At 55.7% G+C, this 24751-nt stretch overlaps 2 protein-coding genes across 3 annotated transcripts in view; one reads left to right on the top strand and one right to left on the bottom strand.

The window, feature by feature from the left end:
- Positions 1-1002: 1002 nt before the first annotated feature.
- On the bottom strand, positions 1003-8358 carry NTSR2 (neurotensin receptor 2). The gene is given in 8 exon segments (XM_053890887.1): positions 1003-1095; positions 1097-1256; positions 2208-2298; positions 3403-3527; positions 3529-3647; positions 7625-7755; positions 7758-8097; positions 8099-8358. Coding segments are annotated over 8 exon segments (1191 nt in total). The 5' UTR covers positions 8231-8358.
- An 8124-nt stretch (positions 8359-16482) lies between these two features.
- Positions 16483-24751, top strand: part of LPIN1 (lipin 1) — a 129292-nt gene continuing 121023 nt past the window's right edge. Inside the window, exon 1 of one of the 2 annotated variants that reach the window (XM_019451692.2) lies at positions 16483-16612. In XM_019451692.2, coding sequence (XP_019307237.2) covers positions 16535-16612 — 78 coding nt within the window. In that variant the 5' untranslated portion in view covers positions 16483-16534. The remainder of the gene's footprint in view (positions 16613-24751) is intronic. The other variant, XM_019451709.2, reaches the window with a different exon arrangement.

The following is a 24751-nucleotide window of genomic DNA, read 5'->3' as shown; positions in this document are numbered from 1 at the left end:
TCCGGAAGCAGCATGGGACTCTGATGAGCGTCGGCTGCCCGGTCCCAAGCCTGGGGTTCCGTTCCCGGTTACCAGGTAGCGGCCGCGGTACCTTTCTTCTCTCTGTTTCTGTTTCCCCGTGTGTGAGATGACAGTGGGAATGAGAGTATTTCCAGTATTCCGGAAATTGCATTTCGTTTTTTGGGGTTTTTTTTTTTTTTAACTTCGTTTTTGAGAGAGAGTGTGTGTGCGTGCTAGCAGGGGAGGGGCAGAGAGGGGGAGGGAGAGGAAGACACGGGGTCGGAAGCAGGCTCCAGGCTTCGAGCTGTCAGCGCAGAGCCAGACGCGGGGCTCGGACTCATGAGCCGTGAGATCGTGACCTGAGCCGAAGTCGGACGCTTAGCCGACGGGGCCACCAGGATGCCCCCAGAAACGGCACTTCAGGACCCTGCCGCTTCCAGGCCGGTCGCACATCTGTCCTCCCACGGGCCGCCTGGAGGCAGCCACACAGGCCAGAGGCCAGGAGAGGGGAGCTGGTGCCCCCCTGCCTCCCGCAGCTCCCGGAGCCCTACTCCTGGTGCAAACAGCTGCTCCCTTGCCGGGCAAGACTGGACAGTGCGACTGCAGTCTCGTGACAGCGCAGTAACTCCCGGAGCACTGTCATTTGTGGAAATTCTTGGGGCAGCTGAGCCCACGGCCGAAGAGCGTAAGCCACAGGAGAGAGAGAAACAGCAATGGTAACGGCAACAACAACGATGCCAGCGAAAATTGGTTTTTCGTCACGCGCTAGGCACCGTGCTGAACGCTTCGGTCTCCGAACGCCTCCAAGAGCTGGGTCCTGTTCATCTCCATCGCGCAGAGGGGAAGACCGAGGCTCAGGGCGTGAGCAACTCGCCCGCGGTTACACAGCTGGGAAGTGGGGGGGTGGGGGCTGGGGGTCCAGGTGAGTCTGCACCTGACGGCAGAGCTTGAACTATCTGTGAGCGAATTGCTTGTCTGAGTGCCAGGAGACTGCGCAGTCAGTCACGGTCCGCTTTGCTCATTCTTCTCTTGCATCCAGCGCGGGGCGTCTGAGGGATCCCTAGAACCTGCAGCCGTGGGGCTCCGGGGCTCCCTCGGGGGGCAGGGTTCCACGGGGGTGGCCTTCTCGACACAGGGAGCCCAGGGCTTCCAGGAAGAGTTTTCTGAAGGAGGACGACACAGCGTTGTTCAGGACAGGGGTCACCGCTGAACTGACGTAGAAGAGGGTGTCTGTCACCAGGTAGGCGTAGAGTGTGCTGGCAGAGAACCCCAGAAGGTGTGTCAGAAGGCCTGCGCCTCCTCACGGCCTCTACCCCTTTCTCCTGGAGACCGCACCTCTCCTCCAAAGGGCCAGGTGAGGAGGGCCCGGTTTCTGCTCTTGGGAAGCCCCGTGTGACCTCAGCAACTGTCCCATCCACGCCAGCTGCCCCTGGCGGATGCGCTCCACCCAGCCTCTGAGTCCCTGCTCCCCGTGCGCTGTTCCCAGGCCCCTGCTGGCGGACGGGGACCACTGTCTTGCCCACTGAGACGCCGGGAGCCTCACGAAGCTGGGTGTGGTCCACGAGACGTGGCTTCACTGAGCAGTGAAGCCATGCACCTTGTCACGGAGAGTCTCTGAAGCGGGAAGGGCTTTGCACGTGCGCGTGTGTGCGAGGGGCGCAAGGAGATCTCGAGAAGAGGCACCTGTCGACACAGCTGTTTCCTTGGAGGCTGCACGGGCCTCTCTTCTCTTGGATGTTTGCCTTCCTCTTGCGATCAGGCACACGGTGAATTCGCCAAGGAAGACAGTGCGTTCTCTCCTCTTTTCCAGTTGTGTCACAAAGGGCGTACGTGGTCTGGTCTCTGTCCAGGGGGCCCTTGTTAGCGCCTCGACTCACGGCTCTGAGGCTTCTGCCCTTCTCCTTGCCATAGCACAGCCGTCCCCCTGCCCCAGCCTGTGGGCGGCTCTATCCTGTGGTCAGGATGCCCGTAGCCCTGATCACCACTAAGATCTCTCACTCGCGTGGCCTTGAAATTGGTAGATAACGCCTTGTTCCCTACCCCCAGCTCAGAGAATTTGAGGGCACAGACTGGACAGGACCAGCTTGAGTGGAGGCCAGAGTTCCAGAGGGCCCAGCGACTGGGAATCCCTGCAGAGAGCATAGAAAGTCCCAGGCGCAGCCCAGTGGCCCCTTCCCTACGTGCTGGGGCCCCTCCGCTGCACCAACCCAGTCCACCCATCGTTGGAGACGTAGCGGTACATGAGCCTGCGGGTGTGGGACGGCATCCAGCAGGTGACATACACGGCCACAATGGCTCCTGCACAACAGCGGGGAGGGACAGAGCGACAGAGCAAACGTACTCAGTTCTGCCGTCTCTAGGGAGGAGGACGCCAAGCTTACAAGAGCATTTCCCTAGAACTCGTTCCTGGAGTCCAAGGGTCGGAAGGGAGCTGTGAGGCTATCTGACACCCTCCTCTCTCGATCTGTAGCCAAATCTGAGGTTACCCCCATGTCTGGGTGAATATCCACTTTAACTCCCACCTGCACACTGACAAGCTTCTAGAAACTTCCACAACCTCTATAACCCCCTCCTGGCCACTGGAATATGCTTTTAACTCCGGGATAGCTATTCCCACCTGATCGTCTAACTGCATAGATAACTCTGCCTCATCAAGCCTCTTCTGTTCCTTTTTCTGATTGACTGATGGCCCCACCAGCCATCTAGCACTCCAGCCGTAAGCCAGAGAGTCTGTTCATTTTTCCATTACCCCCTAGGGCCAATCTATTAAAAAGCTCTTCTTTAGGATGTCTTGATTCCTCTGTTCTCACCTCTACTACCCCACTCCAGGGGCTCCTAGCTCCCCTCCCCCTGACTATGATGGCAGTCTCCCACTTGGTCCCTCTGTCGCTAACCGTCTACCCCTTCCCTCCCCTCCTCCACACCTGCCGTGACTGGCAAATCCATTCTGTTGTCCGGTGTGGCCTCTGGACCAGGATAGCGACGTCAACCGGGAGCCTGGTAGAAATACAGAGTCTCGGGCCTACCCCGAGCAACCGAATCAGAATCTCCGGGTTGGGTCCAAGCAGCCTGTGTTTTATAGCTCCCCATACTGTTTTTTTTTGTTTGTTTGGTTTTGGTTTTTTTGCTCACTTTTAAAAACAACTTAAATCCAAGTTAACATCCAGTGTAATAAGGGTTTCGGTAGAATTTAGTGATTCGTGACTTAGATATAACACCCAGCGCTCATCCCAACAAGTGCCCTCCTTAATGCCCATCACTCACTTAGCCCATCCCCCACCCACCTCCCCTCGGGCTGGAGAGAGAGGTGGTAACTTGCTCAAGGTCACTTGGCCAGGGATCAGCGGAGGCAGCCTGGAGCCCCATCCCTTCCTCTCGTAGCAGTGTCACCAAGTACTTAACTGAGACCCTGGACGCTATGCTAGAGGCCGCGGAGCCGGCTGGAGTCCTTGTGTCTCACCAGGCTGGTGTGGCCCTCCAGGGGGAGCTTTCTCCTCTCCTTGCTCATTAGCTCCACGTGGTTGGGGGCTGCCGGGGGCAGAAAGGGACGGCACCTGGGGGCTGAGGGCCACCAAGTGGCTCACACTGACCCCATTCAGGAAGGCAGTTAACGCCAAGGGGAGCACGAAAGACACCAGCACGTTCACCTGCAAAGGTAATTCCAAGGCTTATGACGGCCCCAAGGCTCTGTGATGCTGTGGTCCTCAGGCTGTGCCCAAGGCCCAGGAATCTGCAGCAGCAGGAGGGGGTGGGGGGGGTGACAGCAGGGTTATCAAATGAAGTTGAGAAAATTCTCAGATGAGACAGCAATAAAGGGAGAGACAACATTTGGGATTAGCTTAGGACACTTATCTAAGTAATGGTGGTGCTAGAAAGAAAACAGAAGGGAGGAAATCATTTTTTAAAATAAGCCACTTTGGGGGCACCTGGGTGGCTCAGTCGGTTAAGCGGCCGACTTCGGCTCAGGTCATGATCTCACGGTCTGTGGGTTTGAGCCCCGCATCGGGCTCTGTGCTGACAGCTCAGAGCCTGGAGCCTGTTTCAGATTCTGTGTCTCCCTCTCTCTGACCCTCCCCCGTTCATGCTGTCTCTCTCTGTCTCAAAAATAAATAAATGTTAAAAAAAAAAAAATTAAAAAAAAATTAAAAAAATAATAAAATAAGCCACTTTGAAGAAAGTTTTTTCCAAAAGTGAGGTATAGAAGCTTCCAGACTGAAAGGCTGCCTGGGGGCCCGGAAAAAATGGATAAAAATAAGCCCCCATCAAGGCACGTTCTTAGGACTTCTAACACTCTGTGGATAAAGACTTTGAAAGCCACCAAAGGGATAAAACAAGGCACATGAAAAGGATGGGCACCAGAATGGCATTAGATTTCTTTAAGGCAACAGTGGGAGCTAGAATATAGAGGAGCGATGCTTTACAATTTGAGAGGAAAAGCGGCTTCTGTCTAGAATTCCGTGCCCGGCCATCTTACGGCAAATGTGAGGATAATCCAGAATGTTTCCAGACGTGGAAATTCTCAATTTTTCACCTTCTTCTGTGGGCCTTCTCTCAGGTGACAGGAGGTTACGAGAGCGTATGTTCCGCCAAAATAAGGTTGTACGCCAATAAAGGGGGAGACCCGGGTCCAGAAAGAGGGTGTCTGCTGGGAGAGCAGAGTGACGTAAGGTGTTGGCTGTGCATCCGGTGACGCTGGGGTGGAAGGGGGGGCGACTGAAAGATGAACTCGTGGTTGACTGGATGGCTCTGAATACACTGAAATAGTATTTATACTTCTGGTAGAGAAGTTAAAAATGCATGAGAGATGCACAGGAACCAAGCAAATTAAAAAACATTATTAAATGCTATTTAATTAATTAATTAATTTATTTATTTATTTAGGAGAGAGAGAGAGACAGTGAGCAGGGGAGGGGCAGAGGGAGAAGGAGAGGGAATTCCAAGCAGGCTCTACACTCAGCACAGAGCCCGATGCAGGCCTCGATCTCACAACCCCGCGACCGTACCCTGAGCCGGAATTGTGTCGGTTGCTCAACCGACCGAGTCACCCAAGCACCCCTGAAAACAGACCATTATTAACAGCAAGGGAGCAGAGGTAATATTGGAAAGGCAACGCAATACAAATGTGCGACATGGTTCATCTGTGAAGAATGTTTTAACATAGTCACAGGGTGTAAGTACAGAGCACAAGACTGACTTTATACCCTGACGGAATTAACACCGGAGGAGGGGTAGGGGGTGCGTGCGGGTGCACGGCGTGGAGAGTAGGGATGGGAAAGTCAGAGGGCGGGACGCTGTCTTTCTTTCTCCCGCTAGAAGACACTGGATAAAATGTGCAAACTGTGAAATCAAGCAGGCGCGTTCTTTAGAAATGTGTAGGAAGGGGCAGCAAGAGGTGAGGGTGCCCGGCAGCTGCCCCTCGACAAAAGAATATAGACCGAAGTGTGCAGGGGTGGTAAGGGGACAGCTGTTTTACACAACAAGCCTTGTTTTTTTATTTGGTAATTTTTGATTTATGAACAACAAGTTTATTGTATGATACCCTGCTTTTTAAATGTTTTAATGTTTTAAAGTCCAAAATATTTGTATTATAGCGCGCCTGGGTGGCTCAGTCGGTTACGCGTCCGACTTTGGCTCAGGTCATGATCTCACGGTTTGTTGAGTTGGAGCCCCACATCGGAGTCTGTGCTGTCAGCACAGAGCCTGATTCAGGTCCTCTGTCCCCCCCTCTCTCTGTCCCTTCCTTGCTGGTTCTCTCTCTCTCTCTCAAAATAAACTTAAAAAAAAATCTACAAAGTACATGTATTATAGAGCTTTTCCTCATTGGTTCTGTGTCAGCATTTTTAAAAACCTGAGCATTTTAATAGTGCTTTAAAATCAGTACAAAATATCTGGGTTGGGTGCTGTACCCCTTTAAGGAGTCCATCATTCATGCTTTTTTCTTGATGGATGCTCACAAATCAGCACCAAGAGGAAAATAAAACACTGCGTGGGACATAGTTTTGAGTTTGTTGCAGAACCAAGCAGCATTTTATCAACAGCATCATACTTACTATCAAATTGTCACTTTAATCCTAGACAAGACAGAAGTGGAAGGTAAAAATATATTCATGCATTAGTTATTAATCTTGGGGAGTTTTGAAATATTTCTGGAAAAACTGTACAGTTTTTTGTACTTTCAATAACGATGAGACATTTTCTTCGTCAAAAACAAAACAAAACAGAAAAACAACCCGCTGATGAACATGGACGATGAATGACAAGACACTAAAAAGGAAGGTGGACCAAAAAAATCCTAATTTGAGCTCGGTTATTTTGTTGTGTTACCATAGACTGTGTGTCTCAAGTTAAACGTTTCTTAAATATACCATTTGTTGAATAATGCTGTTAGGCTGAAGGAATTCACCAGTAGAACGTCAAAAGCTTGCCTCTGGCGGATTTCAGTTTCTACTGCCTTGGTCGGTCTGCAGCACATAAAGTAAGCTATGCAAGCGACATATTCACAACACAGACCATGCTTGGCGCTTCCCCCTCCCCGAGCCCAGTTCCAAGATAGGTACAGCCTGGAAGCTACTGCCTTAGTCTGTGAAAACTGGCGGAACTTGGCTACCAGGCCTTTTGAGCATGTAGTTGCTTGTTCATTGCCACGGCCACAACAGGGTGCAGCAGGGAGCTAGAGAGTCAGGTCTAAGGGAGGGGCTGCAGTGCTCTGACTATTCAGCCAGATCATTCCGCTGGAGCTCAGAGCCTGTGTGGAGGTTGCCGAGAGGTAGACGGGTGCCCTACACATGCTGCTCCGTGGCTGTGATGTGCTTGCGCCAGCATGGCGGCAGGCGGTGTGTGGGCTGGACTGATGCGGTCTCGGGTCACCAGTGGTCCACCTGATGTGGCAGAAGGAGCAGCTCCCACTGTTGTCAGTGGGGTCCCTCCTCCTGACTGCTGTCTGGAGCCCCTGCGTGATCACTCCCATTAGTATCATTCCTGTTCTGCTTGCCGGTGTGTTTTTGGTTTTGTCTCCTTTAGCATCAGGTCCAGATTGGAAAACCTGCAGAAATGTCTGATATAGAAAGCGGATTTTTAAAAACGAGGGATCCTACCCTGTCAGCTCTGAGTAATTCTCCGTGGTGACCACAGTAAGCGTCTTCTGAAGCGAGCGGAATGTTTTCTAATCAGGTTTAACTTTATATTTTTCCAAATTCTTCGTAAGGCTGCAAGTAATCTATGTATTTCTTCTGAAATCCTTCATTAATATTGAATATTCAGGCCTCTCTTTTATATCTCCACAAACTCCCATTAAGTTGGATATTCTGTAATGGGACTGAAAATGGCTAGTTTTGATGATAAAAAAAAAGGCTGGGTTATGAAATCTATATTTTGAGACTCCTCCCCCTCCCTACCCTGTAATTCTCGTACCCGGTAATGCTTGGTCCCCACTTTTGTAACACTGGGAAGAGTGTAGACTTTCAGAATTAAGTTTTGAATTCTAATCTGGGCTTCTCTTAATGCTTCATCTCTGCCAAGCCTCTCCCCAAGTCCTCTGTAAAATGGGAAATGCGACCCAAATTTCTGCGGAGATCGCGAGTATCAGAAGTGAAAACACAGGCCCCCGAGCCTGCCTCCCCCTTACCTGAATGCAGACCTGGAGCGTGGCGCGGCTCACCAGCACCGTGCACACGCGCGAAGCGGGCTCCGGCTCCCCGCCAGCCTTCTCCAGCTCGTGCTTCTGCCCCGTGATGACTGCCATGGGCAGGGCGAGGCGGCCCAGAGGAGCGACAGCAGGCGGCGGGTGAGGCGCGGCGACAGCAGCCGGCGGGCGCGCGGGGGCTGGCGCACGGCCAGGCAGCGCTCGGCGCTCGGGCCACCTACGCTGGGCACCGTGGCGTAGGCGCACGGCTCGCGCACGAAGTAGTAAGCGCGGCAGCCCGGGTCGCCGAACACCCAGGGGTAGTGGAACCACACGAAGTTGAAGAGCTCCGCGGGCACACCGACCGGCCACAGCGGCAGCGCCGAGAGCGCCAGGCTGAATACGTGGTAGCGCAGGCGCCCCGGGGGCCCGGGGCGCCCCTTCAGCACCACGCGCACGGACAGCGCACTGCCCGCCAGCGCCCAGCGCCAAGATGAGCGAGCAGAGAGCGGCGAACAGCACCTTGGCCCAGAGGCGCGTGTCCACACCCAGCCGGGCGTCCAGGCCCAGCGCAGGGCCAGGGCTGGGACTCGGGCTGCTGCTCTCCATTCCTCCCCCGTGGCCAGCGCTCCCTCCCTCTCCCTGCGCCGAGACCCGGCCAGCTGCCCAGGGAGGAGAGCGAACGCCTCCTGTTCTCCCTGAACCTCCGGAATGGGAGGACCCGCCCCCCGCCAAGGGCGTCCCTGGGCCAACACCGGACCGGACCGGACCGGACCGGACTGGACAGCGAGCGTGACCCCGTTCGGTGCGTTTACATTTCTCCGCTCAGTTCAACCCAGGGAGCACTGTGCTGGGTGGAAGGTGATACGGAGGGGTTGGGCCCCACTTACCGGATGGGTGACTTGGGGCACGTTTTTTTTTTTTTTTTTTTAACCCTTCTCAACCCATTTCTGCATTTAAAATATATTATCTACATTGCAGAATCTCTGTGAGGATGAGACGAGCCGGTCTGTGCGAGGGCTCCGAACCCATAGCAGTAAATAGGCATCCTGCGATACCATGCACCTAGGCCCGCTTGCTGTGCTGCTGTGTGTGCAGCTCGGGAGACGGGTGTCCAAGGACTTGCCAGAACTTTTACAGCTGTTACTCTTCTGGCTAAAGGGCCGTCTGAACGGCGCACTAATATCCTCCAGCAATCCCTTTGTCACTGTTAGATGCGTCCTTGGGGTATCAGGCTTTCCCAGCCCTTTAGGATGTCATTCCCGTAGAGTGGGGAGGAAGTGAAAAGAAGTGTGTTGCCGTGTTTGCAAACCTTTCATGAGTCTCTCTCCTTAACCCTCATAAGTGCCAGAACTTGAAAAGGCCCTTACTTAGCTCGCACTTAGAACCCCTGATGCTTGCTGGAGCCAAACCCAGGTCTCCTGATGTTTCTGTCTTTGCTAAAATTGTTATGGCTCAGTGACAGTTTTATCTTTCCAGTTACATAATCATGTGGTCACATTGTGGGCTAAAGCTTCAACAAATGGATTGGGGGGGGGGATGCAATTCAGTCTACAGCAAGGATTCCATACATACGAGTTTTAGACAGCTTTTCTTTGAGCAAAAAATCTGTATTAATTTTTAATTCTTTCCTGGGTTTTGTGTAGTTCAATAAGGCCCGTAGGATCTGGAAAAGGCCAGTTCCTGCTCCCCTTTGGAGGAATTCTCCCAAGTACTCAGGCTCCCAAGGTCTGGGCTGGAATAGTGGAGAGGACAAGGCGTTTGGGATCAGGAGTCATTGATACGAGTCTCAGCTCTGCCATTCACTAGCTGTATGTCTCAGGCAAGCCATCAGTCTCGTGCTCCTTTGTGTGAGAGCACCGAGCAGCTAGGAGTCTTCAGGACTGGAGTCCGCACGCTTTCACTTGTGAGCGTTAAACCTTTAACTCTTACGTGGTAGGAAAGCTCAAAGACAAAAGAGGCAGCTTCTGGTTTTTCGCTTGTGCGCTGGTGGGAGTGAGTCCGTTTCCCAGGAAGGGGTGTCAAAGATGTGAAGGAGGTATTGTTGCCTTTGTAGGACAGTCCTAGGTAAGCATCCTCTGTCATGTAGAAACAGGAGACTTCCCTCGGTGTCTTCTAGGGATGAGACTCTCCCGCCAGGTCAGAGGTGGACTGCAAAATGCATTTAATATGGAAGTGAGGAAGAATCAGCCCCGGTGACCCACCCCGTGGGTTCCCCCTGTGGCCAGTACAGAGGGCTCACAATTTCTGTCTTCACTGGGGTCTCTGCTTGTAAATCTCATTCGTTGATTCCCCTAACTTGAAACTCTTTTCAGAGAGTATATCTATGTATGGATGCTCTGGGCCTAGAACTTGCTTCCTTCATACCCACATGATCCTGATTTTTGCCTCTGAATAAAAACAAAACGCCCCTTGCGTTAGGACTGGTTTCAGTCTGTTGGAAGACTGATCCCTGATTCGCTCCACCGTCTACGTTGGAATCAAAATCTTGGCTCTCGTGTTTAACCACAGACCAGGCTCAATCACTCCACCGCGAATCATGCAGCAAATAACTCAGAACCACTCAGTGTTAGAGGGTGCCTCCAGGCGTGTGGAATGGAAGTTGTGGACGTTGCGGAAAAGCGGCAGTTCTGAGCCCAGGATGCCGAGATGGAGAGATACGGTTTGGGGCCGTCTGTTCAATCATGTAAAGTAGTAACAAGGCTTCCTGGCCCTTTGCTTGCTTTGGGCGCCCAGGTTCCTGACCTTCTTGCCTGTTACATACAAGACACCCTCAAAAGGGCTTCTGCTATGGACTGCTTTGTGCACGGCGCCCCTTCGGCCAATTCATATGCTGCAGCCCTAAGCCCTCATGCGGCTATATTAGGAGTAAGGAAGTAATTAGGGTTGAATGAGGTCAGAAGGGTGGAGCCCTGATCCCACAGGACTAGCGTCCTTCTACGGGGAGGGACCAGAGAGCTCCTCTCTCTGCCATCTGAGGACATGGTGAGAAGGAAACTGTCTGCCAGCCAGGAAGAGAGTTCGCAGCAGGGGCGAGACCGGCTGGCACCTTGATCTTGGACTTCCAGCCTCCAGAACTGTGAGACACTGAATTTCTATTGCTTAAGCCCCCCTCCCCCCCCCCCGGTTTTGGTACTTTGTTGTGCTAACACAGCTTCCAATCTTTAAGCAGCTTTTGATCCCAACGCCAACCAGTGACCTGGAGAGATGATTGGCTACTCGAACCTTGAAAAAAAAGAGTTAATGCCTTTGAGTCAGGATTGAGTCATGGTAGGATGTGTGTGTGTGTGACAGAGAGAGACAGGGACAGAGGGACAGGTAGGCAGGTGTGTGTGCACGCACGTATATGCACACACACACACACACACCCCAGATCTTCCTCTCAGATCCGCCTTTCTATATCTGTTATTCATTCTTCTCTGCTCTGAGCTCTCCAGCCTCCACTTGGGTCCAGCCAGTGGTGGACAATGAGAAAGTGGGAGGAGAGAGTTGAAGGTATTTGTTCCTCTCCCTTCCTCCCTGCTGGATTGCCACGCACTGGCTGACACCCTTGGCACCCTCAACCAAAGGTCCTGAAGGGGGACCTCTTCCAGCTACCTAGTGCACTCGTCTTCCACGTCTGCTGTAACAAATGACAGGCAACGTAGCGGCTTCAGGCGATGCGGATTCATTACCTTCCGCTGCACGAGAGCCGAAGTCCGGTACAGGTGTGGCGGGGCTAACATCAAGGTGCTGGCAGGGTACGTGCCTTCTGGAAGCCCTAGTGGGGACCCCGTGTCCTTGCCTTCCAGGTTCTGCAGGCTGTCAGCATCATTCAGTTGTGGTCTCCTTTTCAAAGTCAGCAAAGTCGTGCCACCTCTCTCCCATGTTGTCCTTTCTGCCTATCTTCTGCCCCCGCTGCTTCTTTTAAAGACCCTGTGATTATATCGGGCCCACCTGGATGCACACAGCAAGGACAGAGACTGCGGGGACAGGCAGGGGCGTCAGGCATGCTCCAAGCTCCGCAGTGGCAAAGCAGGAGAAGAGGGGCCTGGGACAACTATTCAGGTGGTTGTTTGGAGATAATCCAGAACAGCCTCCCCATTTTAAGCCCAGCCAACCAGCAACCCTGACTCCACCGCAGCCCTCATTTCCCCTTGGCGTGTGATGTGGCAGAAGGTGTAATGTGACCTCCAGGATGTAATATAGTTACAGGTTCCGGGGATTAGGATGTGGACACCTGTGGGGGCTGATGCCCTGCCGCCTACAGCTGGGTTCAGGCCACTGTCCCCTCTCCTTTCCCCCAGCCCAGGCTGGCCTTGGCCCTCCTCTGGCTGGTGCTGGTCTCATCACCACCCCCTGTGGGTCTTCTGCAACTCTGCCCGTATCCTGTTCACAGTCTCTTTAATAGGCCTCTTTAAGGTCCCAGCTCGAGCGTCCAGTCTGTTTTCTACTGGGACCTTGATGGATCTAGTGTATGTACGTGATAAAGGGCTGTTACCCAAAATACACAGAGAACTCTTTAAACTCAACTATAACAAAAGCGACAACTTGATTAAAAAATGGGCCGGCTGGGGCGCCTAGGTGGCTCAGTCGGTTAAGCGTCTGAGTGTGGCTCAGGTCATGATCTTGAGGTCCATGAGTTCGAGCCCCTTGTTGGGCTCTATGCTGACAGCTCAGGGCCTGGAGCCTGCTTCAGAATCTGTGTCTCCCTCTCTCTCTGCCCCACCCCTGCTGCACTCTGTGTGTGTGTGTGTGTGTGTGTGTGTGTGTGTGTGTGTCTCAAAACTAAATAAATATTAAAAAAAAAGGGGGGGGGCCAGGGTGCCTGGGTGGCTCAGTCGGTTGAGCCTCAGACTCTCGGTTTCGTCTCAGGTCATGATCTCACCATTTGTGGGATTGAGCCCCGCGCCCGGCTCTGCGCTGCCTGCTTGAGGTTCTCTGTCTCCCTCTCTCTCTGCTCCTCCCCTACTCGCACACGCTGTTTCCCTCTGTCTCTCAAAAGAAATAGACATTAAAAAAAATGGGCCAACGACCTTCGCAGACGTGACAGATAAGCACATGGAAAGATGCTCCACGTCGTACGTCACCGGGGAGATGCCAATGGAAACAACCACGAGGGATCGCTCCACACCTATCGGAAGGACGCGAATCCAGAGCGCCGACAACGCCCGACGCTGGCGGGGACGCGGAGTGGCAGGAGCTCTGGCTCACGGCTGGTGGGCGTGCGGAATGCTGCCGCCACTTTGGAAGACAGTTCGGCGGTTCCTTGCGAAACTGACCATACCCTTCCCGTGCCATCCAGAAATCGTGCTCCCTGGTCTTCCCCCAGAGGAGTTGGAAGCTTAGGCCCGCGCAGAAACCTTGTGTGCGTACAGACACAGCTTGTAGCGGCTTTGTTCACAATTGCCAAAACCCAGAAGCGCCGCGGATCTTCTTCGCCCAGGTGAATGGATGAACCCGTGGCCCAGCCAGACTGTGGACGGTCAGCCAGCACTGAAAGGAAAGGAGCTATGGGGCCAGGAGGAGACAGGGAGGGCAGGAGGGATGAATCGGTGGGGCACAGAGGATTTTTAGGGCAGTGACACGCTCCGAGGGATGCCGAAAAGGTAGATCCAGAGCCGTCTCCATTTGTCGAAACCGTAGACCGCGCCACACCGTAGGGCGCCTTGATGGAAAGCGCGGGCTCTGGGGGATAATGATGGGTCGGCGTGGGCTCATCCGTTGTGACAAATGCACTAATATGGTGCCAGGGCGACGACAGTGGGGAAGGTGTGCCTGTGTGGGAACAGAGTATTTGAGAACTTTTCAGATCAGTTTTGCAGGTGAACCCAAACCGCTCTAGAGAAAGTAAGTTTCTTAATGAAACACCCCCCCGCCCCCCGCCCCCCGCCATGTGACTTTTTTTCCCCGTGCTGTGTCCTTCCCACTGGGTGAAGTACTTTTGGAGCTACAGGTGAGTCAGGCCTGTCCAGAGGGGTCCCCGCAGTCGTTGGGGTGATGGGACGGACTCACAGGTGAGGCACCTCCCTGGCACCCTCTACGTGTTGGATCAGGAGGACTCTCCCCACGTCTTCCTGGCCACGTGAGCCTCTCCGAGCCTGTTTCCTCTTCTGGGAAAAAGCAAACCTTGGTCATGAGGGATGGTATGTGTAAGGAGACAGTAGGCACACGGAAGGGGCTCACAAATGTCCGTTTCAACCTCCTCCTTCCCCCCAAAGGCCAAAGGATGGGAGAATCATTATGGGGTGGACAGGTCAGGGAAGGTTCCATGGAGGAAGGAGGTCTGGGGTGGGCCTGGAAAGGGGGCACATTTGAAAAGGACCAGAGGAGAGGAAAGGCATTCCGGGAAGAGGTGACAGCATGAGCTAAGGGAAAATGGGAATGGGAGAATCCACGGTGTTCTTGGGGGGGTTAACAGGTGCCTGGCAGCCTGGGGGAAAGGGGACAGCCTGTGGATTCTTCACAGCTGGGGAAATTCAGCTTGGTCCTGGCCACGGCCCCTGAGGGGGCCCTGATGGGGTCTCAGGAGCTGTAGAGTAGGAAATGTTGGACAGTCTGCAGCTGACAGAAGCCCCAAATAGGCACAGGCTCAGTTTCTCCATCTGTCAAATGGGCCTATTAATGCCGACCTCAAAGTTACTGTAAGGAGTAATTATTGCTACTTCTGTTTGAGAGTCTAACACACGCCAGGCCTTGTGTGGAGCCGCGCAAGGTCCCGGGTGTCCCCACAACAGCCCCATGAGGGAGAAACTCTGTTTGCATCCCTGTGTTTCCCAGATAAGGAAACAAAGTCTCCGAGTCTGAATCGCCTTGAGGCAGAATCGCTTCTAAGGGGAGGGTCAGACCCAGAGCCCAGGTGGGTGTGACTGGGGAGGGGGGGGAGGTGTAAGCATCACGCCGGGCTTGGGCTTCCGCTTCCGCTTCCGGGAGCTCTGTCGGCGCTCACTTCGGCGCTTCTAGAACTACCAGCCAAACTGGTGCTGGCCCTCGGTGGGGAGACACGTGTCAGCCGGACCTCCCGCCGCCAACACGGGGCACTGCCCGCGGGGGCGTGAAATGGCCCCGGGCTCGGAGCTCCGAGGACCCCGGCCTGGCTCCTTCCTCCCGGAGGGTCCCCAGGGCTGCGCCCTCCCAATCGATGCAGCGACAGCGGTCTGCCGTGTTCACGGCACCTTCTGCCTGTGCCGTCCTGGACCTCTATCAGATTTCCGGCTAAGTGCTAAACACGACCAGGTATAATTACTCACAATCTTATCACTCGTTGGTCATGAGGTTCTTAAAATATCTTGACAGGATGAATTAAAAATAGTAAGAGTGGTGGTGACCCAGCTCATGGAAGTGTCTTAATGCGTTATTCCCCCCCCCCCCCCGCCCCCTTATAGTTAGTGGCATTCAGGGCATTCAGACGGCGGGAGGTGGGGGGTGGCTAGGCTCTGGGGCTGCGCAGTGGTCCCTCCCTGGCCCTCTCCACGCCTCTCCAGGGCGAGCAGGGCCAGGGGCACTTGTGTGGCCAGAATGGTGGTGATCTGGACGCAGGGGGGGGGCCCCGAGTCCCTCCCTGCCCCTCCCCAGGGGAAGCCACTGCCCCCGGAGCCCATAAACAGAGGCGCAGTGACGCCCCTTGAGTTAGCTAGGACACACCTGTCCTGTGTTCTAAACCGGGCCACTCGCCACCTACCAGCCCAGGTGGGCTCTCGGTCGGGGTCCTGTCTGGAGGGAAGGAGAAGGCTGCGAAGGGCGAAACCAGAGAAGCCTTGGCCGGGGAGGAGTTGCAGAAATGGAGCTGAAAGAGGTCAGGGGGTGGTTGGCCTTAGCGTCACGGTCACCGGTCACCCGTTGCGGGGACACGAGGAGGACCAGGGCATGGAGGGCGGGGGGGGGAGTCCTCCGTGGTAAGAGTTGAGTTGGGGATCCTGACTTGTGGCTCTTCTAAAGCCCTTCCTTGGCCCTGCTGCGCCCCCAGGGGGCCACCCCTTCTCTCTGGGTGGGATCTCGAGGTCCCTGTCAGACCAGGTCAGAGCCCCCGCACCTGCTCCTGCAGGGCGCGCCCTCTGCCCCCAGCCCTGCCCTCCCTCCCTCCCTGCTGCAGTTTCCTCTAAACCCGGGGCTCATGTGAGCCCAGCCCATGGCCAGGGACCCAGGGCTCCTGGTGGGATCAGAACTACAGTTCCAGCACCGGATTTGCAGTCAGCCTGGCCCTGCTTTTTGCCACTTCCTGCTTTGTGACCCAAGGCCGTTCCTGAAGCTCCTGTCTTGTGTCCGTGACCCTATAGGGTGGCTGTGCACAACATACATCAGAGTGCGGCCGGAGTGCTTAGCTTCCTGGTGCGGGGGGAGTGTTCGAAACCAGCCAGCTGTCGTGATGCCTGCTGCTACTGCGCGTGATAGAGGGGACAATGGTGGCCTCTGGGGGAGGGGCCCCGGAACCCAGCCTTCCCGACTCCCCCAAGTGTGCTGAGGCCTGGAGGAATAGGGAGAAAGATCCCCCCCCCTCCCCTGCCGCGCCCTGCACGCTGGTTGTGAGGTGGTCTCTCCAACACCTGCTGGGGAATGGATACAGCGTGGCCGGCGGCCGCCAGCCGGGGTCATGGGTCCCACGGGGGAATAGACCCCAGGCTATTCCCCCGGAGCTCACACAAACTGGCGAGCCCTGGGACTCTGCATCCTTCAGGGAACAGGCCACATCTCCTCCAGCTGTTTGTTAGCCAGGCCCCAGGTGGGAGAGGGTTTGCAATTCAACACCCTGCTCTTTTCCTGAGCCTTGTGACTTGGCCGGGCTCCTGGCTGTAAAGGGAAGCCGCCTGCTCTGGGCTACATGTCCCCACCCCCCACTGCCTCCCAGCTCCCGAGAGGGAGGGTGAAATCAGCTGCGTTGGGACACTGCTCTCCGGTGCTGGGCGAGGAGGTGGCCGGCATCCCGCGGGCTGGGCCATGGAGGAGCAGGACCGTGGTGGGTCCACCTGGGAGCCCCCACAGGACAAGAGCCCCCCGGATTCGCCTTGGTCATGGGTAAGGGTACGGGCCAGGGCACGGCCATTTGTGCACCGTGCCCCCGACTGGGAGTGCTGGCGGGGCCGCGGGATGGTCTGTGCCCCGAGGGGCTCACTTAGGTTGAGGACACTTCTCCAAGTGAGTGATGGGGCCAGCTGCTCCCCAGGGGCTTCCGCAACACGGAGACTGAGTTTACAGAAGAGTTTTTAGAACTTGCCCAAGAATTAAAGGCTTTTTTCTTTGCCGTGGGTGGAAAATGAGCAGCGATTGCTGTGATCCTGGAGACATGGACGCAGGGCGTTTTGAGGGCTTCCTGCTCGCCGGGCAGGGTTGCTGGGAACTCGTGTTGTCTTTCAGGTTTGTGTGCGGGCGGCTGTTGACGTGGCCGGCCCAGTGCAGTCATTGAACCACCGTGTCCCCGGGGCTGTGATGGATGTGCTGTGGGCCTCCACTGGCCTGCAAAGCCAGGGGCGGTAGCTTCCTGCCCTTTTGGGGCTCCACCTAGATGCTAGGGCTTTGGTTCAAAGTAGTTATTTTCTGTGAAAGCCGCAAAGCGGGAGAAGAGGGGTCTCAGGTAACCCCAAGTAGAAGTGGGCACTGAGCGTGTGGCCTGGGTTAGAATTCATGATTTGCTGTCTCTTCCGGAGGCCGGGGGTTTGGCTGCAGGGAGGGTAATGCGTTAACCAGCCACCCCGAATGGCATCTGGGACACCCGGGACGCTCTGCTTCTTGTCCTCAGCTGCAGAAGGCTGGGGCTGGTCTGGAAGTTTCTGTAGGCCTTGGAAGCAGAGAGAGCCCGGGGCTGTCCGCTTCCTAGGAAATAGAGCGAGAGGTGTGGCACGCACGAGGCTGCTGGCTCCCGGAAGCACCTGTCACCTGTCACTCCAGTCACCTGCATCCTCAAGCCGTCCCCTTCCCTTCCGGGGCAGCAGGCCCTGCTGGGAGCTCAGGCTGGAACGCGGTGGGGGCGCTGGACCAAGAAAGGGGGCCTGGGTTCTGCCCCCACCCCTGGCCCCTTTTGTGGCTGCCCCCCCTGGGCGGACATTTTCCATCCAACCGTGGACAGGTGCTTGCGGAGGAGTTACCCGAGGCTGCCCCGTGACCCTCTCTCGACAGGCAGGCTGGGGACAGGAATGGGGCCTCCCCCAAGGAGTGTCGTGTAGGCCTCAGGCACCCACAGTCGGATGGAGTAGACTGGTTTTGTGGGTGGTTGGGGATTCCGATGGCTGCGTCTTGTTTCCGTTCCTGGACTGTCTCTCTCGCACAGAGCAGCCCTGTTCTGACTGAGACGTGCACCTCCCTCTTCTGTGCTTCCCATGATGCTCTCCCATATCCACTCTAGGGACCCACAGGCTCTACCACCCTGGGTCGCAGGTCTTTTTTTTTTTTTTCTTATTTTTTTTAACGTTTATTTATTTTTGAGAGAGAGACAGAGCATGAGCAGGGGAGGGGCAGAGAGAGAGGGAGACCCAGAATCCGAAGCAGGCTCCAGACTCTGAGCCGTCAGCCCAGAGCCCGACGCGGGGCTCGAACCCACGAACCGTGAGATCACGACCTGAGCTGACGTCGGACGCTCAACCGACTGAGCCACCCAGGCGCCCCAGGTCATGGGACTTATAATTGTGGGCGTCTCTTTTGTACAGCCCGTGCGCACACTGTTATTTCCATTTGACAGTCAAGAAAACTGAGGCCGTGAAGTTGGGACCTGTCCACAGTAGCTCAGGGGCTGGCGGGAGGAGGGGACAGGAAGCTGGTGTCCTGGGGCCAGCACAGCCCCTGTTCTCGTATCCTGGGCACCCTGTAGACACTGTGATCTGAGGACGCTCTGACAATATCCGTTCTCTGCTTATATGTTTTGGTTATTAGTTATTTTTCCTTTTTTATTTTGAGAGAGAAGGAGAGAGGGGGGGGGAGGGGCAGAGAGAGAAGGAGAGAGAGAACAATAGGTGGACGCTCAACCACCTGAGCCACAAAGGTGCCCCTAGTTATGTTCTCCTGATTACAAAAGCACGCTCATGATAGAAGATCCAGAATATACAGCGGGGCGTATATAAGATCGCGAGATGCTGGTCAGCCACCGCTCAAGGAGCCTGGGAACCTTGTAAACAGAGGTCACGCTACATTTTGCTGAAGGCTCATTCTTTTTTTTTTTTTAAATTTTTTTTTTAGCGTTTATTTATTTTTGAGACAGAGACAGAGCATGAACAGGGGAGGGTCAGAGAGAGAGGGAGACACAGAATCCGAAACAGGCTCCAGGCTCTGAGCTGTCAGCACAGAGCCCCACGCGGGGCTCAAACTCACGGACTGTGAGATCGTGACCTGAGCTGAAGTCAGACGCTTAGCTGACTAAGCCACCCAGGCGCCCCCGCTGAAGGCTCATTCTAATTAAGTCACCGAAAGGATTCCGAAGAAGCCACCTCTTGTCCCCTTTCATTCCATAACTTTCTGAGCCCCCTCCCTGCCCTGAGTGCTCCATTCCAAAGGCCGAAGCAGTGTGGCACCTGCTGTGCGACTTTCTGCCCTGGGGGGCGGGGGGGCAGGGAGGGAGGAGGTGGGGAGGCCTCCCCGCAAGAGAGTGAAAGGCCGGTGGGGGGTGGGGCGTGTGGTGGACCCCAGAGCCTCTGCCCTGCCTCCGGCAGGGCGTCCCCCTCCCCAGGTCTCAAGGGGCCCAGACGTTTGGGCTTGGTGCAGGTTTGTGCCCGCGTCTGGAGGAACCTGACCTGTTGGGCTGAGGGTGGTTGTAGCAAGGGGATACCGGGAACCTGGCCGGCTCCAGTGGGAAGGCTGGCCTCCTGCTGCTGCTGGCGAGGCTGAGGCCCGGACCAGCCCACAAGGGCAGAGGAAGGCCAGGTCCAGAGTCAGGCTTCAGCAAAGCAGGGCTGGAGCACAGAGCAGGGAATTGAGGCAGACACTCAGGTGGACCGACTGCACGCAGAAAGGGGTGAGCAGGAGGCCGTAAGACGGGCCAGGCCAGAGCTGCTGCTGGAGTCCAGGCCAGGCTGGCGGCTTCTGGAAGGGTGCAAGCAGCTCAGCCACTGTGGGGCACTTTCATTCCTGGGGCTGGGAGAGGGCAGCTGGCAGCGCTGTGAGCCCTTGGAGGCACCTGTTAACTTGGCCCCATCCACCTGTGGCATTGGCCGTCAGCATTGCCACAGACCGTGGACTCGACCTCCAGGCCCTGAGTCTATGCAGAGCCCTGCGGGGCGCCGAGGGAAGGGTGAGACCTGGTCCCTGCCCACAGGAGGTCAAGGCAGAATGTGAGCCGGTGGGCCTGCTCCCTGCCAGCCGCCAGGTTCACGGGAGCACAGAGCAGGAGGAATTCGGGCCGGCAGGGCCAGGGAAGGCGTCTCAGAAGCTGGCACCCGAGCCAAGCCTGGGAGGAGGGTAGGATTTCAATAAACACTCAGCGGGGCGGAGCCTTCTAGACTGAGGGTTCAGCGTGAAAGCAGGCTGGGTTTTGACAGGACAGGGCGTTCTCCTCAAGCTAAGTCTGCAGAGTTTGTTCCTCCGGCCATCTGGGACTTGATTACTCCTTAGCGGGCAGTTCATGGTGCTTGCTGTTGACATTGGTCGGGCGCCCAGCCTGTGAAACGAAGCAAGCCGTGGCCAAATATGTGGGACCCAGCGTGAAACCAGCATAGGGGGCGTGTGCGGGAGCCACAGGGCCAGGGCTCAAGCCCCAGTTTTGCCACTTACCAGTTCTGATTTCCTGGAGCCTTCGTTTTCTCATCTGTATAATGGGGCCTATGATACCTAACAACATAATACGGGTGTTTGGTGAATGCAGCTGTTATGCATAATGACGCTAAACCTGAAGACAAGAGAGCCTGTAGTTACAGCTTGGGCCGCAGACATCACGGTGAAGGCACATCGCATCATCTGGACTTGGCTCATTGGTCTTAGTAAGCAATGTGAGGAGGAGACTCACAAATCCGGACCCTTGTGTCTCCTAATGTGGAGGAGAATTCGGAGTGTGGTCTCCATCCGGGTGTTTTAGCTTGGTGTTCAAGGCTTCTCCAGAGCTGGCCCGCTCCTCCTGTGGGGGTCCTGGACCCGCCCCATCCCTCCCTCAGGTGGCGGGTAGGGGAGTTCGGAGTGCCCCCTGGAGGCGGTACTCTGCCATTACAAGCAGCAAAACCACCCACCTGCCCGTAAGACGACCACAGCCCCGGTGACTTTCACTAGTGACAAGAACGTGGTAACTCAGTGGGGCGCCAACAAAGTCAGCAATCCCTGGGCCCGATCTGGATTCATCACCGTCGCCTTTTCTTGTGATTTCACCCCTTGCAGCACCCTGCTGTCAGAAGACACTCTGCGTCTTGCAGAGGCAGGCGCGGTCCCCTCTAATAGTGATCACCTTACCCAGCACATACCAGTAAGGCCGCGCCTGTGCCTGGCTTCGGAGCCGTCTCCTAACCCACAGCTTGCTCCCAAAGGTTTTTTCTCACTGTCCCTTAGGGGTCTCGGTCGCCTGCACCACCCCTCTGGTCAGGGCTGGAGCTGGGTGGGGGCTCCGTGAGGTGGCGATGTGTTTTGTGCAGAGATTAGGATCTTGACCTCACATTAGCGGTTATGGTTAAGGGAGCAGATGATGCGGACTCCCTCTTAGGGTTCAAAGCCTAACTCTCGAGCTTGCTGGCTGGCGATCGACCTTTCTTAGCCTCGTTTCTCATCCTCAAAATGGCTTTTGGGAGACCAAGTGGGTTAAAAGCCGTGAAGCGCTTGGTATGCGTGTAATCGGTGTCAGCGCTTACCAAATCCAACACGGGCCTGTCTTCTGGAGCCTTGGAGCAGATTTCCGTTTCTTCCGTTAAGCCTTGCAGTGGGGCTTTGGCACAGCGCGATCTCTCTCCCTGGGCGTTGTGCTCACATCAGGAGAGCGAGATGTTTACTCCCGGACACCCACCCGGGAAGCGACACAGTCGGGGAAACAGCAGCTCTGGGCTTTCTAGTTGAGACCTTTCTGGGAATTACCCTCTGGAGTGAAAAAAGCAAGAACAATCGTCATGCATGCTTGAAATTATTATTATTTTTCTTGTTTCCCTCTTTTTTTTTGCCAACAGTATATATAACTAAATGCACTTAAATTAAGAGTATGTATATTATGAGGACCTCACTCTGCCAGCAAGAGTTGTGTTTTTGTTTGTTTGTTTGTTTGGTCCCCCCCCCCCCGTAGATGCACTTTTGAGAAGCAATATACTGAGGTGCCCAAGAGCCATAGTCTCAGAGTTTAGAAACCCGGGGACGCAGACCTAGCATTCCAAATGACTAGGTGCGTGACCTTGGGCAAGGTCACTTCGCTGAGAGACTCAGTTTCCCTGCCTGGTACCGTGAGGCTCAAATGAGTTATGTGAGTCACAGCACTTTGCAAATGGGGGAGCTCCTACTAACGTAGCTTATGCCCCAGGGGTTTGCCGTGCATGCTCTGGGCCCCGTGGGGGCCAGACAGTCTCAAATGTAAAGGACAGGCAGGCAGCTGAGAACCATGCGATATAATGTACGTTGTGTAATGGGAATCAGGTCTAATTTTGTGTTCTGATATATTTTTTTAAATGTTTATTTATTTTGAGAGAGAGAGAGACAGAGACAGAGAGCGCAAGTGGGGGAGGGGCAGAGAGAGAAAGTCCCAAGCAGGCTCTGCGCTGTCAGCACAGAGCCTGACGCGGGGCTCGAACTCAGGAACCACGAGATCATGATCTGAGCCGAAATCAAGTGTTTGGATGCTTGACTGAGCCACTTAGGCACCCCTGTGTTCCGATGTTTTTAAACGTGAAATGATGGGACAGAAGGGGCCGGATACGCACGCTTCAAACAGGGAGGCCGGGACACAGAGGACTCGACTTGTCACCTCCAGTGCCGGGAGCCAGGAGCCACAACAACCTTGTGGTTGTGGCAGGTGGGCCCGGAGCTGAGCCTGGGTGTGTGTGTGGGGGGGGGTGGGATTGGGGGGCCGGAGAGACAGAAGGAGGGAAAACAAGAGGTCTGGGCTGGTTTCGATTTGGAGAACCACAGGTGCACCTGTCCGGCTCTGTAGGGGAAGGAAGACGGGCAGGGCCGCCCTCCAGGTGTGCCCACGGCCTGCCCCCGTCCCCCGCCACCCTTTCCACCTGACGGGGCTGCCCTCAGCCTCCTTGCTCAGCCCTGAGCCCCCACCCAGCGGGTAAGTGGGGTGAGGTTTGCGCCGTCTCCGGATTTTGCACTCGGTGGCCGCGTGGAGGAGGTATGCATGCACCGACAAGCTCGGTGGGGACTGTACAGTTTGCGAGCCACAGGCTGGTGTCACGCTGGCTCTCGCTGACCTGAGCGGTGGCCCTGGATCCCAGCCGGCTTCTTGAGCTGGAACCCCCCCCCCCCCCCCCTTTCTCGGGAGCCAAGAATGCTTGTGACGTGAGCAGGCACGTCTGCTGGAGCAAGGGCCAGTCGGGGCACGGGCCATCTTGTCGTTTTGTTCGAGTAAGAGCCCCTGGGACGCAGAGCCGGGAGGCTGGGGAGATGCATGGGGAGAAAAGGGAGCGGGACAGTGTTGCGCCGTTGTGACTGTTTTCTGGGAACGATTATTATTTACCGTGAGAGAACGCAGCTCCCATCTTGGGGACGTTAAAGTATCTTTCCTTTATGAAACGATTATAATAGCAGAGGCCCTTTCCTGCCTTCTGAAGCTAAGAAGTTGGCGGCTCCTTCGTCAGTTACCCCCATGCCCCCCCCCCCCCCAACAAAAGTAGTAAGAGATGATTGTGTTTTTATTCCTTTGTGCATTCTGGTAACAAATACTCCTTAGGTTTCTGCTATGTGGCCGGTGGCCTTCTAGGTGCTGGTCATAGAGCAGTGAGTGAACCCCCAAACATCCCTGCCCCCCTGGAGCTTACACTCCAGGTGGAGGAGAAAGGAATGAGCGAATGAAAAGGTAAAACCTATGCCAGATGGAGAGGGGGTTACGGGGAGGGGGGATACAAGCAGGGGGAGGGTGACGAGATGGGAGAACGATGTGGCTTTCGTGGGGAGGGCAGGGCGGGGCTCCCAGAGAAGGTGACATTTGAGCAAAGCCTGGAGGCCAGTGAGGAAGTGAGGGGGCGCACAGTAGGTGTCCAGGCCCTGGCTGAAGCTTCTAGGCTGGTTTAAGCAACTGCGAGGAGGCCAGAGCGAGAGAACAGGAGGGGAGGGGGGGCTGATGTCGGAGGGCAAGGCGGGGGTGGGGGGTGCTGAGCATCGTAAGGGCCAGCGACGGAAGTCGTGGGGGACTTGGGGTGTGCACTGCCCTGCACTGTGCCGACTGTGGGGACGAGTCTCCGGGCCCTCAGCTGATGGGACGGGAGCAGTGGGACCAGGGCAGAGGCTGTTGCCATGATCCCAGTGGGTTCAGGGGAGGGTGAGAGGCATGTGGAGTGGAAGCCGGGAGGGTCCAGGCTAGAAAGGTAACCTTGGTCTCTGAAATACAGAGTGTAGGAACCCCAGACCTGCTGCAGCCCCTTGGTTTGCAGATGGGGAGACTGAGTCCCGCAGAGGGCCGTTGGCCTGTTTTCTGAGACTAAAATCCCAGTGTCCTGGCCTTCCCATGTGGGAAACGTACCGACGTTCAGATACCACTTTGAACTTTGCTTTGCCCTTGTATTCGGAAGACACTTGGCTTTCTCTTTCTAGAAGTTTCCCTCTGTTTCCTTCTCTCTCATCCCCACGGCGTTCTCCCTGTGCCTCTGCTTAGGCAACCCCGTTTCTTCTTGCACCGTTTACACTCAGCTAATAGAGAACCTGGCGGGGGTGGGGGGGCGTCACCACCGCCAGTGGCCTCCTGACCCTTCAAGGCCTTGTCCTCGTGCCGTTGTGCCTTGAAACCGCGGCTGAGAGTGACGCCTCCAGCCTCAACCATCGCCCCCCATTCGGAGTGTGGCACCCGCCAGCTGTCGCTGTAGTTATTCCAAGACTGGTCCCGGGCCCACGGCAAGTGCTTGGGGTTTGTCGAGGGAAGGCGAATGGACGGCCTGACAAGGTGAGACCCGAGTCCTTATCCTTCGGCGTTGAGCTTTGGCCTGGTCTGGGCTTCACTTCCGTGCGGAGACCCCCCCTCCTTATCCCGTTTTAGCACTTACCCTGTGATCGTCCGCAGCCACTGGGCTGCCCTCTGGGGACACGCTGCGCACTGCAGGTGGGGTGCACTTGGAG

This window comes from Panthera pardus, unplaced genomic scaffold, assembly GCF_024362965.1.
Source record: "Panthera pardus isolate Hobbes unplaced genomic scaffold, ASM2436296v1 HiC_scaffold_26, whole genome shotgun sequence".
In the NCBI taxonomy this organism is placed as follows: Eukaryota; Metazoa; Chordata; class Mammalia; order Carnivora; family Felidae; genus Panthera; species Panthera pardus.
The sequence above is the reverse complement of the archived record's forward strand: the minus strand, read 5'-3'. Positions and strand labels throughout refer to the sequence as shown.